Source organism: Chelmon rostratus, chromosome 19 (assembly GCF_017976325.1).
Source record: "Chelmon rostratus isolate fCheRos1 chromosome 19, fCheRos1.pri, whole genome shotgun sequence".
Lineage (NCBI taxonomy): Eukaryota > Metazoa > Chordata > Actinopteri > Chaetodontiformes > Chaetodontidae > Chelmon > Chelmon rostratus.
This window is the reverse complement of record NC_055676.1, coordinates 12,321,638-12,340,616: the sequence shown is the minus strand read 5'-3', so window position 1 is coordinate 12,340,616 and position 18,979 is coordinate 12,321,638. Positions and strand designations below refer to the sequence as shown.

Genomic DNA, 18,979 nt, shown 5'->3' with positions numbered 1-18,979 from the left:
TAGCACGCGTTTTGGCTCCTGGGGGCACTTAAGCACGCGTTTTGGCTCCCGGGGGCACTTTAGCACGCGTTTCGGCTCCCAGGGGGCACTTTAGCACGCGTTTTGGTGTCCAAGAGGGCACTTTAGCGCGTTTTGGCTCCCAGGTGGCACTTTAGCACGCGTTTTTCAACAATTGGGCCACGAGGGGGGTTAGGGTTAGGGCATGCACAGAGGGGGGGGGGGGGGGAGACTGCCCCCCCCCCCCCCCCCTCTGTGCATGCCACTGCGAGTGCATCATTTCAGCACTTCACAAACAGTCTAAACTTGGACTGAGAAGTTCTTAAGATAGACTTGAAGGATTTGTTCCAGACTCAATTAAAGATATCAAACAGGGCTTCATTAAAGACCCAGTCTGTATTTTTCTCTTTTTTTTTTTGACTATGTTAATAAGTTTTATTCAGATAATGAATAGAAAGCATTTAGTGTTTTTCAGTGATCGTAACTGAATATATGGGCGTGTTTGACTCAGACTAGACAAATATTTAACAGCATCAGAAAACATTAATATCTTCAAGATAAAGTTTTAGCCTTTGTATTAAAAACATGGCAATGTTCCAAATCCTGCTAGTTATTTACCTTTTCGTTTACATTCAGATGGTGGATTGTGCCTTTAATATCAGCGCTGCAAACCAAAGAAATCATTGGTAATGAAACCTAATGTTGAACAACAAAAAAAAACTGTATGCAGGTATTACTTTCATATAAACAGAGTGAAAGCACTGGAAACTGTATGAATATATCAGAAAAGAAAGGTGAGTTGCACAAAATCCAAGATGGCTGGCCACTCGAGAGCATTTTACTGGAATTACTTTGGAAGGGCTGTAATGAGTTCAAGCTCAATTTACTGTCTTTACGGCTGAATAATTGTTCGCAGGTGGCTGCTCCATTATACCACAAACTGCACCACCTTAATGGACCTTTATAGTTCTCTTGAAAGGACTTTTATTAACCTGCTAATGTTGTTTGTCTTTGGTCTCAGTATTCTAAATGAAACATATCATGTCTGTGGTTCAGACTCTCTGATGTCTTACAGCATAAAGCCAGGAGGCGTTTTCAAGGACGTGTTGAAGACACAGAAAAACCAACATCATCTCCACCCGGCTCAGTTTTCACTACGTTTTTGCAAAAGTGATAAGGTTTCAAATAAAGCTTCTAATTTTGTTGTGTACTTTGGCACAGATGAGGACTTTCTGTAAACCATGCTGCCTTTGCTAACAGTATTTGTATATTTATATATTTACTGGCTATTAAAGACATAAGGAAAAGTTGTCAGTGGAAACTTTAAACTGTATTTTATTAAAGGTTTGTAGACATATTGGCATTCTGGTCATTTCCTCTTCTAAGGCACAGTATGTATATTTGATTCTGGTCCAGGAACTTTGTCAGGTGCCATCTTTCTTTGTCGCTTTCATGTTTATTTATTAAGTTGTGAGACATACCTCTACAAACAGGGCAGATCCTGACTTTCATGACTCCACCTGAGGGTCTTGAAGAGGCTTGCTAAGGTTTGGGCCCTTATTCCTCTGTCTCTTGGATGCAGGAGGATGTTGTTGTGCCACAATCTTGTCCTCAAGTTTCCCCTCAGTCAAATGTGATTCAGAGAGCTGAAACAGGGAAGCCAAAGGTTTAGTCTTTCCAGGAAGGTTTTTGAGTTATCTTCACTTTTATTCATAGCAGATTATGCAGATTAAACAAAAATGCAGAGGTAAAATGGAAAGAACAAGATTCCACTGTAAACACAAGTGTCTGCTCTTTCATGAGTAGTTTTCATGTCAGGCTGAGACCCCAATAAACCAGCACAAAAGCAGCTGAATTACAGTTTAAAACCTGAGCTTGAGTGAAAAATGGGCCCCTTGTTTTTACTCGACAGTACGTAAAACATCATGTGGTCCCAGATTTAGTAAGAGGTTCATTGTCCTGAACTTGGGATGAGAGGAGTACATGGAAAAAGAGCAGAGCGAGCCAGGCCGTGAGCTGATTTCACCACAGTAAACATGTCAGGGTTTGTGTACGTGAATGGAAATAGATAAGTCAGAGACATTCCTGTAAATTAGTTCAAGGCCGTGTGCGAGCTACGCTGTGGTTCATAAACCTGAGCACCGGTGGAGCTGCGAAGCTGCTGACGTCGGTGGTCGCCGTTGTTTGTGCAGCCAAGGTAGACTGTCGCTGGCCAAGTCGAGGCCGCCGCTCAGCTTGCAAAACACGGAACATAAAAGGGTGAGTGGATCCAAAAATTAGTCAAGGGAGATCATGAAGGAAGGTTGATTTGATCATCTGTGTATTGAGAAATACTGAAACATAGTGAGGAAATTAACAAAGGAAACAAGTTGTCACACGCAAACACACCACAGAGGACCAGTGAAATGGTCCCTGCCAGTTTACTATCATATGTGATGTGTTTGGATTCATGTTACTGCTGTAATGTGCATGTTGCATTTTACTGCTGTAGATGTTAAAGATTGAGCTAATTTGAACTGCTTCATACACTGTTGGGTAGTTTAATCTGCAGCAATACATCATATTCTATAATATCAGCAGATGTTTGACTGTGAAATGTGAAAGCCATGTCTTAAAAGTTGACTTCTCATGAGCTCAGACAAACAGCCTGTTTTCAGCTCTGTGATGATGCATTTTCCAGCTAATCCAAGAGGTTTTTTTTAATTGTTTATTTATCTTAAGAAGTAGGAGAGTTTTCTGAATCCATAAGGGAACACTTAATCTTTCAGTTTATCATTAACATTTACCACATTTGGAGATACATGGTTTTCAGTGGACAGGAAGGGAATGAAAAATTGTAATTTGTAAAAAGTCACTAGCAACTAAAGCTGTCAAATGTAGTGGAGTAGGAAGTACAATATTTGCCTCTGAGATGAAGTGGAGTAGAAGTAAGATGGAAACACTAAATAAACTAAATAAAGTAAATATACTTGGTTACATTCCACCACTAGTTTTGCATTGTTGTCCTGTTAGACATGAAAGAATTTAAGATTGTGTCACATGTTTATCATGACAGACAGAAAAGAAGATGACAGAAAGCTGGAAACAGACAAAAAGCATTAAAAATAGATAAAAAAACCCCACTCCTGACTGATCCCAAACGGCTGAACTCGGCCCGTCTTTAAGCTTCATTTAGTGAACCTCGACTGTTTTTTCACTGCTCGCTGATGACTGCCGAAGTGTTAAGCTGCATAAATACCTCTTCCAGATCTCAGTGGCATCATAGTTGGATTTTGATTTTATTGTCTGCCTTTTATCCGACAGCCTCTGCTTCTGGCAGCTTCCTCAGACACGCCTCCATGAGCTCACTGCCCACAGGACTGCAAGTCCGTCTGCATGCGCCCGTGAAAGCATTTCCAACTGAGGAAAGAGCTGAAACTCAGGAATACACATGGAAAAGAAATAACAGGAGTTATTTTAGTAGCTCTGAGTGGAATAAGAGTCAGCTGACTGGCTGCTCAGCTTGTTGCATAATCCCAAACTCTGACATCACATTTTTGTATTTAGAGTATGCATCTTTACCCCCAAATAGGAACTATTTACTCCAAATATTAAGACCACTGCTATAAATAACTAATTTCACTTTATTCATCCCTCTTTTTGTCCATCCACATTCTAGCTGGATGCACATTTCCTGCAGTGGCAGCCAGGAAAGCAGAGCGGAGCAGACATGCTTTCCCCCTGCAGATTTCTCCAGTTTTTCCATAAGCTTCTCATGGTGCCCAAAGTATGTTCATATGGAGACATGTGGGGACATTTTTACCAGGTCTAACAACCACCTCATGTGCAGCTAAACTCCCTGTCAAAGAATGAAGCCAACTGCTCTGCAAAGAAGCCTTATTTCAGTTGTTATCCACAAATAAATCCTGTAAAGATACGATTGAATGCGTTACACTTACAATTTATAGACTCCCTTTAATCTACTGTACTTTAATGACATTTATTAGGTTGAAGTTCATACTGCACAGCCTCACAGGTGTTTCCAATTCCTCCTGCTGATTGGCTCTCTGCTCAGGTTGCAGATGGGTGGAGCTACACTGAGAATCACATGGCGTCACTGAACTTTATGCAGTAATAAAAGTCCCGGGCTGTGTCTGACGCCCCCCCCCCTGCTCACTATATAGTGCACTATATTTAGCAGCCTGCATTTTATTTGCAAGTGTAAAATCAATGTGCTAAGTAGTTCCTTCACAAATTCCTGCATCAGCCATTTTTAGGTGTTTAAAGCAGGAGAAGCACAGGTGATATTAGTGACATTAACATTCCTGATACTCAGGTGTCCCAGCAGTGTGACAGAAAAGAACCCGATGCACTGAACTGAAGCAGATAAATGTTATTCAGCCAGCTTTACTGTACATGATGAGTGAATCAGGGTGTGATTTCAGAGACGTCTGTGAATGTTTTGAGCAGGTAAGTCAGGGAGATGACACAGTTTGTCCACAGCCACAGAGCCCAGAACAGAGGCCTGATTTAATCAGGCACAATGAGTGAAAACACCAGCAGCTGGTGATGGCTGGGTGATCTGCAAGCAGAGCCTCTACCAGAACAGCTCTGTAGCATCTCAACTGACATTAATACATCAACATCTTCCCACATGGCCTGTTAGGTTACTCCTTTTATTACAGCTGTTAATTGTTGATTTGTGATGTTTAAATTAGTTTTTCTATTATTAGCTTAATGCTAACTACAATATACTAATGTGCGCTGTTTCATATGTCTTCCTGTTCAGAGCTTATGTTTTGCAAATGCATCATTCTTAGTACCAGTTGAATTGCTGTTGTGTACCCTGTTTTACTCTTTTAGCCTCTTTTGTGAATCCACGTTCCTTGTTATTATGCTAACCTGACTCATTTTTAGGATACTGTCGGTCTAGCTCTTGTTTATGAATCAACCTGCGGTCTTCAGCCTCTATTGAAGGTGTGTTCAGTGTGTTAGCTGCAGAGCTGTGCACATGCACAGCTGTGGAGGTGAACCAGGTGCAGAGCCTTTAGAGTTGTGGTTCTGAGTTAAAGCCTAAAATAATCTGTCCAGCATCAATCTGTGATTGAGCTCAGTGTTGTGAAATATCCTTTTCACCACCTTCAGTGCATCCGTCATCGTCCTGATAAAGCCTCTGGCGAGGAGAAATCATGGTGATGAGTGGAGAAAAAAAAAAGGGAAAGTGGGAAAAACAGCTCTTTACTGATCTGTGCTCATCTTATTGGTATGAGCACATCTTCACATCACAAGACTGCAGTCTGCTGTTCTGGCTGCTGAATGAGTCTCAGGGTGATCTTCCAGAGGTCAGATTTGTCAGTGCTACATCATTTAAGCAGCTGCTGACAGTCAGCCTCACACGCTGCCAAAGATGTAACTCTTGTGTTTTAAGAGCTTCTCTCAGACAGTTTTACAGATTAAAGTCTCTGGTTGTCTCACTTTTAAGACTTACTTTAAGACGATTTCATTATTGATTTTTTTTAAAGCTTTCTTATTAATAGCATCAGGCTTGTCTCTCTGTGAACAAGCCTGATGCTATTACTTGCTATTGCTATTACCTGCCCTTCCTGCCTTTACCTAGAAATATTTCATCGCCCATGGAAATCAAACATCTAATGCAATACGATGTATACATATATATTTCTGTGATTTAATGAATATTCATTCACAAAATATACAGACTTGCATGTATAACACACATGACGCAGCTGCTTCTGCTGCTGTTTAAACTTGTGAATATTGTTTTTCACTGTGCAAAGATTAGTTTCAGGTCAAAAGCTTATAAAATAAGTTTGTACCTCTTCATAGCACATGGCAATGCTTGACCAATTTGTCCGATTTGATATGAGGAAGACATATGAAAAGTAAGAATTGCTTAGCTCCCATAGCATTTAAAAGCCAAAGCTGTGCTTGCTACACTAAATATTCACTTTCTAGACTTAAAAAAAGAAAAGTCTTGGTTCATGGCACGTCATGCGTGAGCCACTTGTTTCGGAAAGCAGACTTAAATGTTGAAAGTCTTCACCGTGCAGGTGTTGAATCACCAGCATCTTACAGTCACTTTAATTCTCTCCGTCTTTGGGATTAATTGAACAGACGCACAGTGAGAGGGTCTTTTCAGGTTTCCACCCCAAGCTCAGATCCTCCCCCTTGAATTTTTAATCATCGTCATCAGTGGTTCTCGTGATTGGGGCGTGGAGGAGGGCGTGACGGAGGAGGCGCTCTACACGGGGGTGGACCCTGAGGTGGGGGCGGGAGGGGGCCGGCTGGGGACGGGGGCGCAGAGGCTGGGCTCACGTTGGCCGGGGGCAGGGCTCTGTTTGGAGGTGGCGTGTACATGGGGGGGCTGGTGGAGGCCGGGGGAGGAGTGGACGGCAGAGGGGGGAGCGTTGAAGTGGGCGAAGGGGGCAAGTTGAAGAGGTTGCTGTCGTCGTCTGACGGACGGGGCTGGTAGCTGTGGGGCAAAGTGTAGACGGGCGTGGAGGGATGGTTGTAGATGGGATAGCGAGGAGCAGGGTAGGACTTGCTTCGGGTGAAGTTTATGCACTTGCCCTGAAATACAGAAAAGGTTGGGTCAGCGCGCAGAAAGGTCAGAGGTCGCTGCAGAGGCTCGATTTGCTGACGAACTTAACCGTGCAATGCAGGATGTAAAGAAAAGTGAAGGCAAGAAACTTCACTTTACTCCCATGTAAAATTCATAAATCTGTGGCACAGCGATTGGCAGGTTTTCTTTCAACAGATGGAAAGAGGAAATTCCTCTGTTAGTGAGTGTCATGGAAGGAAACAGCATTCCTGCCAGCCCAGCCGTGCTGACGCTGGGAGCTGGAGGAGGGAGGCAGCATCCACCCCTAATGACTTCTGCAGACAAGAGCATTCCTCCAGACAATACTGCTGCTATTCTCACCTTTGTCTGCTAACTACACCAGTTTTAGGGTTTCTTTGAAGTCGCAATTCTTATAATTTGAAGTGTTGACTTTTTCGGAATGTTTACTCCATTTTAATAACTGCGGTTAATCTCACAAAGATAAGATTTTAATTTGGTTTTTACTGCCTCCTTTGATCCAAACTTCCCTTATCCCTCATTTTCTGGCAAATTCTTATACGTCAGCCTGCCAAACGCTGACATAGCTGGTTCACAATCCCATTAATTGCTTTGTTTTGAATGAGCGTGCACTCATCTTACAGCTGTAAGGAGCTGATGCTGTTTTTTAAATCAGAGCGTCACGCCTTGACTTTCTATCCCTGCGTTATCTCCGGCTCGCCTCACCTTGTCTCCAGGATGAGGTCGCATCACGGACACTCTGTCATAGCCTCTTCTCAGGAATACACACAAAGCATCCAGTTTGCCCTGCAGGAAGATCGCACACAACAGTACAAATGAAAAATGGTGAAATATACTAATGATCTCTGAGAACAGCCAGAATAATCACACAATGTGTATGCATTGGCCAGCAGTGCAGCAAAAACAATCCTTTAGAAGTTAACAAAGAGTTTATTTGTGACACTTCGTGCCGCAGATGTCTCTCTTTGATTCGTGCATTGGAAGCTTTACATGGTAGAGAGACAGATAAACAAAGAATGTATTTTATCAGGAATAACACCCGCTCAAGTGATTCCATATTCAGGGGTTAGCTCAGTTCATGTCTGGATCTTATTACCATCCATCCAGCTGACTAATATGTCAGGAAACCAATTTTGTTAACTATTTCCTGGTAAGACATCACTGGCGGAAACACTGAGAATGAAATATATTTTAGGTAACGGTGGATAGGCACCGTCGTAAGGAGGAGGTCTTAAATGTCAAACCAAGCTGTAAAAAGTCTGGAACAGGCATCATACGTACATATGTTAACATTATGTGCTACAGTTCTGCATCTCTATGACAACTGATCAAACTGAGGAGCATGAGGTGTGGTTGAAAGCTCTGGAAAAAGCTAATAAGTGGACCCCAAGCCAAGATTTTTTAGTTTAAATATCAAGATAATATAGGAGTTTGAAAACTAAATCTATGTCATGGATATGATGAACAAAACTTTAAAATAGGCACAATATGAACAGACATCTGGTCACAAATGACAGAATCAAACATGAGATAAAAGTAGAAGTCAGGTGTCAGATTGAGCGAATTAATAAATAACTTAATTAAAATGACAGAAAAAAAGTGAAAAACAGGTGAACCTTGATAGGGGAGTACCACTTCTGGGGGCGGACAGATTTGTGCAGGGTGTAGTAAGGCCGTGGCGGTTCGAACTCCTCCGCGGGCATCACCACTCGAGCGTTTTTAGCTTTTTCCAGTTTGGCTCCTTCTTCGGTTGAGCCTTTGTCTCCCCATCGGACCTGAACAGAAGCAGAAGCTTTCAGGGCTGTGCTGCAGTCAGTCCCAAATATGAGGCAGTCATTTAGAGTCAAACTGCTTCAAAATAGCTGACTTATCTGTAACATTCCTATCCTAATTGGTTACACTTGCTGCAGAGAGCAGCAGTGTTTGTAGCCACGTTAGCAGTGTTGATCTGTTGGTTGGTTGGTTCACCACTTTGGTCCAGACTGAAATATCTCAACAATTGTTGGATGGATTGTTGTGAAATTTGGAGCAGATAATAATGGTGCCCAGAGGATGAATTGCAATCATTTTGGTGATCCCTTAACTTTTCCTCTAGTGGAATCAACTGGTGAAAAGTTTTAATTTGTCCCATACTTTGGTTTATGACCTGGAAAACTAAGGCCCATCAGGCTCAACTTGTTGGTGTGAGATAACAAGACAGTTTCATGACATCAGAACGATGTTGGGATCGGATTTGAGCTTATAATCTCAAACCATTTCTACTGCTGCCTCTGCATCCGCATCCAGCGACTGAAACGGTTGTAAAGGATGTTGAACTTTGCAACAACTTGCTGAATAATTCCTACATATAAAAGATTACTCCTCCCTTGCGTATGCAGATGTTTGCAGCATGTCTACCGGGAATTTGATTGAACCCAGTTCTCTAAAAACCACAAGAAAACAGAAGTTGGCTGCCTTTCCTCAAAGTTTACTTTATTTTCCAAAGTTTCAGGTTTGGCATTTTTCTTTAACCTCTCAGAGAACGTGTACTGCAGCAATTATCTTTGAACCTGTTTTATGGCACAAGACATCCAAATTCACCCACAGACCCACTGACACAGGTAGTCTGCGTTCTCAAAGGTAAAGACCGTTTCACTAAAAGCTTTTCCTGGCAACATAATTACCTTGATGCTTTCAGAGCCACTAAAAAAGCAAACGTCAAATGTCACACGAACGTCAGGAATGATCCATCACATCAGGAGTGAAACCAGTACTGTCAAAGCAACCTTGGAAGTTCATTATTGGGATTTGCTCCCTTGCAGCTGCCACAGACAAGCCGCGAAGGCTTGAGCTTGGCAGAGAAAACACTTAAATGAAGTTGTGCATATTTTCCACTGCTCTGTTTGGAAGCGGTGGCGCTTCAAGTTCACAGCACAGACTCCGCTGACTGCACTGCAGCCTGTGAAGCACTGCACACCGAGAGGTTGACTTCTGTCGCCTTGACCCTCTGCCACACCTGGTCCCTCCCGACCTGCGAACGTCTCACTTCTGTTCACCTCCTGCTCGACTGACGGCTGCTCTCGGGTATCGTGCAGCTTGGATGTCTGACCGCTTCTCTTGACGTCACGACTTTGAACTTTTCTTTCCACTGCTTACCTTCCCCTTCTTTTCCTCACAGAAAATCGAGATGATTACTTTTACCGTCTCATGCAGCAAAATGCAAGCCTTTGCGCAAGGTTTCACTGACGGGCAACTTAATTTCTCTGAAGACCACAACAAACAAATCATGCAAGCCCGCATGATTCAGCAGCAAACATACATCCTCGCCTCTGGGCCTTAAAACAGTCCAATTCTTTCTGTCAAACATTCGTAGATTTGTCGTCTTTGCAGTTTTAGGGGCCAGATGGCCACATCTCAACTCTCACTGGCTCTCCAAACTAGCCACAACAATAAAGTGACTCAGTCTCTTCCAGCATGGACCTGCACAGTCATCTCTTTTAAGGAATGAGTCGCTTCCTGTTGCCCTTTGTGTTCCTGCTGTACTTGTGTTTGATCTCGCTCCCGTTTCTCAACAGCTCCCAACTGGCCCAGTGCGAGAGTTAAGATTGCCACGTTTGGTCTATGAACCCGAAGCCGAATTGATCCAAATTACATTAGTTTCTATGTAAATATTTAAACATTTTAATTCAATACTGGAAGAAGCAGAATTACATTATGTATAATAATGATCTTGTTGTTTAAGACGACTCTTGGTCACTGTGTTGCTTCTAAATGCATCGTTTGATAGAACTCAAACCTGCTGGATGTTGTTTAAACTCTTTCACTGTGTGACAGTTGTTTCGGCTTGTTTATGTTTATATTGCATTAACTGTTATGTTTTCATGCGGCCCTCTTGGCCACGTCCGTCTTATAAAAGAGACTTAAAATTTAAATTAAATACACATGTGGCATATTCTTTGGTTTTAGCTATTCCTGTATCATCCTTCAACTCTAATAGATTCATTTATGCTGTCCTCTATGACGATGCATTTTGCAGCTGGTCCAAGAGGGTTTTTTAAAAGTTTATCTTAAGAAGGAGAATTTTGTCAGCCTGTAAAGGAACATTCAATCCTTCAGTTAACCAGAAAATGCAGAATCACCAGATTTGGAGATATGTGGTTTTCACTGGACCGGAGGGGAATGAAAAATTGCAATCTGCAAAGTAACTGGTAACAGAGAAATGCAGTGGAGTAAAAGAATAAAGTCACATGAAATGGAAATGCTCAAGTAAAGAAGTAAAAAAGTACCTTGAATTTGTACAGTACTTGAGTAAATGTACTTACATTCCACAACTACACCTTTGCTGCTAATTCAATAATTTTGATGTACACATAATAGCTCTTATGAGTGTAGAGTACAGTATGAACTTTTGGCATACTAAACACTCAGTTTCAGTGTGTCTGCATGATAATTATCATCTGGCTGCATATATGACAGGTTGCCTTTCTACCTCCATCCTCTTGATGCCTCCGACTCCACGCCCTCCGTAGTACGAGGCATCCACCGTGGGCCACCTCTTCTTGGGAAAGCCATCCTCATCATCCTAAAGAGGAAGGAAACGGTATTCATGTCTAAAGCAAAGAGATGAGACTATAGCTGAAGAGCAGGTGTGTCATAAAGAAATTAATAAGGGTGTCATGTTGTCATTAAGAGGTGAAGAAGAAAAAAACACTTGCAGAGATGTCTTCTATTACTGGAGGAGGCGGCTCATGAATGACCTGCAAAAAAAAAAAAAAAAAAAAAAGGAATATGTATTATAAGCCTCAAGGAATGGTTGGTGCGCCGTCACATGTTCTTCTCTGAGAGGATCCATGATGGCCAACGTACCACGGTGCAGCAGAGAGGCCAGAACCACCACAGCAGAGCGATGGTGAGCAGCAGCATCAGGATGAGCAGAGCTATCGCCACAAAGGTCCCATCAGACTGGAACGCAAAGTAGATACGGGGACATAAACAAGGTGAGTTGCACTCACTGATGTCTGTGGTCATAGCGAGCTGTGCATTAACTGGACAAAATGACAAAAACAGCACATGAAATAGAACCAAATCATAATGTCTCACTTAATGATGTTATGTGTATTTTATATTGATACAACTTTCACTTTTAACCAAAACTACATAGAAAAGGTGAAGTATTTTAGATGACTTGGCATCATATAGATTTCTCCTCAAAGTGTTTTCAGTGATGTTTATCAGGGAGGAAAATGGCTGCAGAGGACATTATGGATTACTTTAAAACTTTACAGCATCTTGTCAGAGTCAAGGTCGCTAATGAAAGGCTGCAAACTGAAGCGGGAGGTCAAGCTGCTGAAGCTGCAGACGTGTGTGATGAGAGCCTTGGACACTTCTTCAGAGATAAACTGAAAGAAACTGCTGATGCTTACGGGAACAAAAGAGCCTGTGATGACAAAGTGTTTCTGGGGGCAGCAATAAAATAATACAGTGTATAATTTACTGTACTAGTAGCCAGAAGGAAACATTCAGCATCCTTAAGTCAAAGGCTAGACTGAAGTTCAGAGAATACTTTTAGCCAAAAGCTAACATGTTCAGCTTTTTTATTACAATCTTGTTCTGCTTCGCACTTACACAGGTGACTGCAGTGATCGTTACAGAGCTTGATATAAAGCTCAGGCCATTATTCATGCTGACGTGGAGAGTGGCAGACCTGCAGAAATGGTACAAGAGTGAATGAGAACGATGAATATGTGCTTCATTTTGTCTTTTTTTTCCTATTTTAATTTAAAATGTTACATAAATTGTACAGATTGCTTTCATTATCATGAGATCTGCAGCGTTGTGGGTCATGAAGTTGTGATGCTGACATGAGGTTACTATTTTAGTTAGTGTCTAATTTAAGCCAGACGCCCTTGTCTGTGGACAGTTAGCAGGAATCACTTACGTTCCCTGTTTTTCCAGAACAGGAGCTGGGCACAAAAGGTAGATATCTTGCACCACCAGAGGTCTTTTCACTGCAGAAGTAGAATTAACATGAAAATTTGTATCATGATATGCTGTAACGAGAGTAAACTGTGCATCTGAAGATAAATATCCTTAGAAAACAGTGAAATTGATGCAAAGGGAAAACCTTGCTTGACTTTTCTCTACCAGTCCTGAAACGTCAGTAGATTCAAGCCTCAAAATATTCCTTTTGTTATTAAATTCCTGGACTTCCTGTCCTTATGGAAAATGAAGCAAATGAGGGAGCGCTGAGGTTTATTTACCCTGACTGACTGTCTAGTATGTGCAAAGACACGCTCGTCGCTGATGAGATCCACATTCCTCTTCAGACATCTGAGAAGTGCTGAGCGTTAAACCAGCTGATTCAAAGCAAGATGGTGCTGAGGGCTTTTTGCGGAGGAGGGGGTTTTAAATCATTGTGAGCCACAAAGAGCTGCTCTCCCCCAGCCCACCCCCATCTGTGTTGGCCAAAATAAACCCTGCACAATGATGCAAATGGCTGCTGAGTGGAAACCCAAAAAACTGCTGCTTTTCTATTCTGTCTATTAATAGTTGGATGAATTTTATGTGAAGTTTGGATTCACACACCTATGATGCAGATCTTTACTTCTTAATATAATTTGGATAAACATATCATGTATGTAATGTTTTCCAAAAAAAAAAAACAAAAAAAAAACAAACCCACTGCAAGCTGTAAAACCAAACAATTAGCTGAAAAATGCTAACATTAGAACTGCAGAGTCAGGTGATAATTTCATGTGGTTGTATGTATGTATGTATGTTTATCACTACCGAACGTAAACCCACTGTGACACCACCAACTGGTTTGTGGGCTACCACCTTGAAGCCTCAAGTCTAGCGTTATGGCTGTCGCCATCTTGGCCGTAGCTTTGATCCTGACTGGATCGGACTGAGAACCCGAGGACGTGCCAAGAGAACGACTTGTCAAACTCAAAGTAGCCATTCCTAAAACAAACCCTGCTTCATCGTCTATCAAAATAAACACTGCACGCTGTACAGAAGAATATCTGAAACTAGCGACTGAGACCATAAACTCATAAATAAGTTAGAATTAGGGTCATTTTCCCATATGCTTATATTGAATTGGAATTTGTTTTGCAGCCAGTGGAGTCGCCCCCTGCTGGGCATTAGAGAAATTAAGGGTCTTCACTCATTCCAGAAGCTTCGTCCACTTATTTTACTGTATCTGGTCACTACAAGTGATTGCTTTCACATTACACATGAGCAGTGCACTTTCTAATTGTAGTCGTCATCTGCCTGGACAAGTGCAAGAAAACACAGAGTTCAAATTTGTGAATGAAGACTTTGGAGCATGTACTTACTCAAAGTAACTGTGTCATTGATGCGAAAGCTGCAGAGAACTTTCTGGACATCTCGGGCATGAAGGAAACCATTTCCTTTGACTACCACCTGGAAGGACTCTGAGGTGGGATTAAAGTGCACATTTATGCCATTTTTTCTCAATGTGGGTGATGCAATTTGTACAATATTTTTGAAGAAGCTTGTGTAGAGTCATCAATATGTCAATCAATATACTGTATGATATGCTTGTATGTACAAACTTGATTCCACAAAAGTAAAAAGTCAATAAAAACAGAATGCAATCATTTGCAAACGAATTGTGTTTACTGATAATGAAGTGCTCCTGAGCCCATGTAGTAATCTCCTTTATGCAATCATGTGTTCACAAAGTGGTGAAGCTCGCTCCATCCTTGCTTGTGAACAACTGAGCCTTTCCAGGATGCTCCTTTCATACCCTATCATGATACTATCACCTGTTACCAATCAACCTGTTTACCTGTGGAACGATCCAAACAGGTGTTTTTGGAGCATTGCACAACTTTCCCAGTCTTTTGTTGCTCCTGACCCAACTTGTTTGAAACGTGTTTCTTTATCAAATTCAGAATAAACAGATATTTACAAAAATCAAGCAAATTATCACATTCTATTTAATTTATGTTTTACACTGTGTCCAATTCTTTTGGAATCAAGGTTGTGGCTTTCAGTTGCAGCATTATAAAGTAAATGTGATATAAAAACCACAGGTGTTTACAGTATAGTGTGTACGGTTCAGTGTTTTGGTGCCGTTTTACCTCCTTCACAGATGCTGGAGGGCTCTACTGCCAGAATCTCGATGCAAGATCTCTTCAAGATCTGAAGAGGAAAATACTAATATAAAAACATGAACTAAAGGTACAGTAGATTAAATCCTGTGGTGAAGCATTTAACCACTAACATGCGACCATGCTTGCGTGTTTCGTACCGAGTCAATGACCCCTTGCAGCGCCTCAAATCCATCATTCACAGGGAAGACGTGATCCTTGCCGTCAGCTATCGTCGAAAGCTGTCAAGAAATATGACTGAATGATTTCGTGCGTCTTATTGTTAGTATTCCTCCTGGTCGACTGGTTTAGTGGTTGACAGATTGATTTACCTGAGTTTCATTGAAGTCTTTCACTCCCACGCAGTACACGGTGGCGCCCAACTGGCGCGCTCTGCTGGCCTGATTTAAAATGCGACATTAAAGGAAGAAGCAATGAACAAATAAGCTGCAGTGAACTGATGGACGCTCACTAAATCAAGGCGGGGAGACTGCTCTTTAACTTCAAAGTTCAAAAAGGGCAACACAGCAACACTTCCTGCAGTATGCAATCCAGTGAGGATTTACCCTTTAAGTTTTTTAATTTTATATTATTTTCAAGTAAAAACAGAAAAGAAATATCATGTATTGTTACAATAATGATAAAGTTGCATTATGTATTTTTAGCTTTTGGCAGAGGGGGTTTGGGACGATATCAACTCTGTTTTAAGGACTGAGTTGTTAATAGTGCTTTAATGCAATGTTTAAAATGTGCACCACTCATTTCACTACACAGCTTAACTGGTTTTCACGTCACCTCTCTTTGTGCCAGGTCAAACTGGTTCTCTCTCAGTTCGCCGTCCGTCAGGGCGATGATAACGCTGGCTGTGCGGTAACCTGAAAGTCAGAGCCAGTACGGAAAAAAACAGACGTTTAAATAATGTTACAAAATCATTCTCATTCCTGGTGGAAGTCATTTCTTTAATGTGCTTTTCAAAACAAGAAGCCGTTTGAAAATGTGTCTTGAACACAATAGTCATGTGATGGAAAGGGCAGCAGGTTCTTGCTATTTCTCTCTGATGATTCTTCCATCTGTTTGAATGGACTTCTGATGACTGGATAACACTCGGTGGCGAGGAGAAGGACTGATTAAGTGCTAAGAAGGAAAATGTTATACTCACCATCTCCAGTGCCGTAATATATTTGCTCGCTGGCCTGTGGGAGAAGTTTTGAGGCGTCAGTGGCTATAAATTTAAATGAGTCTCATTTAAAAGTTAGATGGCAGGGTTGGGTGAGCAGGATCAGTTTCCCATTGACTTAGCAGATGGCTTACTCTTTGAAAACCTCTGTGCATGAAGGTGTCTCCGCCTGGCTGCACCATCCTCAGCTCCTCCAGACCGGCCCGGATCTGCTCTCTGATCAGCAACGTAGTCCAGAGAATGAAAATGCATATTCATTGAATTAGAGGATAAAACTATTAAACAGCACATATTGATGTTCAGGCAAGGCTGTCTGTTTGTACCTGTCCTCTGTTAGTGCCATCAGAGTCCTTCCTTCTGTTGAAAATACAATAAAGGACATCCGCAGCTGAGGACTGGAAAAAAAAAAAACAAGAGGCGACTGTCATGTCTCATATTCTATTTCTCTTTCACACCTGATGTTTGTGTGTGGACCTACCTGATAAACTTGTGAGCCAGGTGGTCAACAAAGTAATATATTTCATTCCAGTAGTGTTGCACACTGCCAGACCTGAGGCAAACATTCAAGGAAGACCAGTTAACGACCTTATTGATTCATGAACAAATAATTCCAGTTTCTATGTTTTTATGTCATGCAGTCATGTTTATGTTTATACAACACTGCACTCTCCTATTCTATGCTGTAAACACTGCACTTCCATGCAGTTAAAGGACTTCTTGCAAGCTCTTTAACTGTATATACAAATTGAAATCACGCATAAACAGGTGGAATGCCCCTTTAAAGCTGAAGGCTTTTGAGATTGTGATGTGATCAGATCAAGGACTGCATCATTCTTGCACTGTATTTACATTACAACTTAATATAGAGCTCCAACTAAGGGTTATTTTCATAAATAATTAATCTGCCAAGTCTAATATAGAGAAACGTTCAGAGAGCCCAAAGTGACATCTTCCAGCTGCTTGTTTTGCCCAGACAACGGTTAAAACCTGAAGACGTTGACTTCATTATCATATAAGACACAGAAAAGCAGGATCTTCTCAGATTAGAGAGGCTAGAATTGGCTATATATAATTGGCTGCATGTTTTCCTTAAAAAATGAATTAAATGATTGAGTAAAAAACCTGTGCCTGATCAAAAGTACTGCATTTAGCCTCAGGTTACAAACAAGTCTTTCAAGTGTTTAGATACCAAAATTTAATGATTTGTTAAACTGTAGCTGGTTTTTGCACATTTGTTTTGCTGCTGTGCCACGAATCCTCATTATGTACTGTGTATATATATGAATATGAGCCCTATTTTGCATTCATCACAGTGAAATTTCACATAGAGGGGCCAATATCAGCCTTTGTGTTTCCTTTGGAGTAGTGATGCTTTATATTTCCACGCTTTCACATGTGGCTTCACAGCTCATTTTCAAATTCCAAGCAAATGCTGAAGTGCCACGTTGTTTTCTAGGATGAGCACGGCTTCATGTCGTGGCCTGATTTTGAAAACAGGTGCAGACTCGACTGAACAATCAGAGGAAGCTTTTAGGGCAGAAGTCGGTCATTTAAGAGAACTGAGAGGCAATATAAGCGAAGCTTCTGCGGCCGCTTCTCACGCTGCACTGCCTCTCCTCTTCTTTTCGCTCCCGTATGTTTTCATTTATCCTGTGATGTGAGTCCCAGCGCACAGACAGCCAAAAACTCGGGATCGCTGGAACATCTGGCTCTAATGGAGAAAGGGTTCAGCAGACTGAAGCAGAGAGAGCTGAAGCTGGGATATGATGTGGACTCTTCTGTGAAACGTGGCTGCAGTTGGACAACAGGACTCCCTGCAGTGCACTTTATCACTGAAGAGAATGCATGAGCGCTTTGCAAGTGATTCATCACTGTGTAAACACACTGTCAATTCTTACCACTTTTAAGTTCCTCATACTGAATGTTTACTATGACCGGACCTACAAAGCAACAGCACTTGACTTGATGTGACCTGTTCAGGGGCTTCACGTTAGCGTCGTGACAGTTTCACAGACAGTGTAATTTAAAACTTATGACTGAGCTCACGTTCAAGCCTCTAGGAATCTGTTCCTTTGTTTGGGAACTCAAATGATGCAGCACTGCAAACAGAGCTCTAACACTTACAGAAAATTAATCTACAACTATTGTGATAATTAATTGATAGTTTATATCATTTTAAAGCAAAATTGCCAAACATTGTGTAGTTCCATCTTGTCTACTGTAAAGATTTGCTGCTTTTCTCTGTTTATATCACGGCAAACATTTCATAGACCAAACCACTGTACGATTAATCAAGAAATTAGCAGATTCATTTCAGAAAACACATCCTTTGTCGCAGCCCTGTTTTGTTGCTGGTCAGAGTGACATTGAATTGCAATGCTATTAGTTGGTTTTCTCCTCAGTTTCAACTATTGGAAAATGATAGAGCTATGAAATGTTGTCGTGGATGCACATCACCCACTGTACCACAAGAAATCAACAGATCTGACGACTGAATGTTTCAGATTTCACCTTTAGCAAAGCTCTCTAAAACGCTACCTTGAGCAGAAAGTAAGTTCAATATAAACATATATTGTGCATATGTATATACATGTGTGAGCTGGCTTGACAACATTGAGCTGTGCTATTTTGATTTAACACAAGAGAGAGACCAATACTCACAATCAACAGGCTAAAAGCTGCTGGTTATAGTACAGTAGCACATATTTTTTATGCAAGTAGCAGCCCATTAATGCCTCCGGAGATCATCTTGAATGTTTGCACCTGTGTCTCCAAAAAACCTCAGATGAGTCATGCACCAAATATCAAAAGCCTTCTTCTGTAAAGTGAAAGTAGCAGCACTCACTTATCCAAAACAAAGTACAGGTCAAATCCTCCGTAGCACGACGACCCTGCCTCCCTCCTGTCATGGATCTCTCCTGTACCACCAGCCACCAGGACCGCCACCAGCATGCCCAGTTCCACACTGAGCAGGACCTGCCTGCACCAGCACTGGGACATCACCCCAAGGTTAAGAGAAAGCACCGGATCAACCAAAGAGAAGGTAAACAGTTGGAGATTTTCGCCCACTTTCCCCCCTCACAGCACACTGCTGAAGTCAGCCATGCTGTGCAGAGCGATCTCCAAGGC

The 18,979-nt window shown here is 41.7% G+C and overlaps 1 protein-coding gene across 1 annotated transcript; it reads right to left on the bottom strand.

The window, feature by feature from the left end:
* Positions 1–5,701: 5,701 nt before the first annotated feature.
* Positions 5,702–18,979, bottom strand: antxr1b (ANTXR cell adhesion molecule 1b). Its single transcript, XM_041960068.1, has 18 exons — positions 18,696–18,979; positions 16,329–16,400; positions 16,174–16,245; positions 15,985–16,066; positions 15,833–15,866; positions 15,469–15,548; positions 15,006–15,074; positions 14,835–14,915; positions 14,665–14,725; positions 13,894–13,992; positions 12,492–12,561; positions 12,179–12,257; positions 11,420–11,515; positions 11,269–11,310; positions 11,043–11,135; positions 8,191–8,349; positions 7,280–7,360; positions 5,702–6,564 (listed from the first exon to the last, which is right to left on the bottom strand). Exons 1-18 carry the CDS (start codon positions 18,848–18,850, stop codon positions 6,184–6,186), a joined length of 1,806 nt encoding a protein of 601 aa, XP_041816002.1. The 5' UTR covers positions 18,851–18,979; the 3' UTR covers positions 5,702–6,183.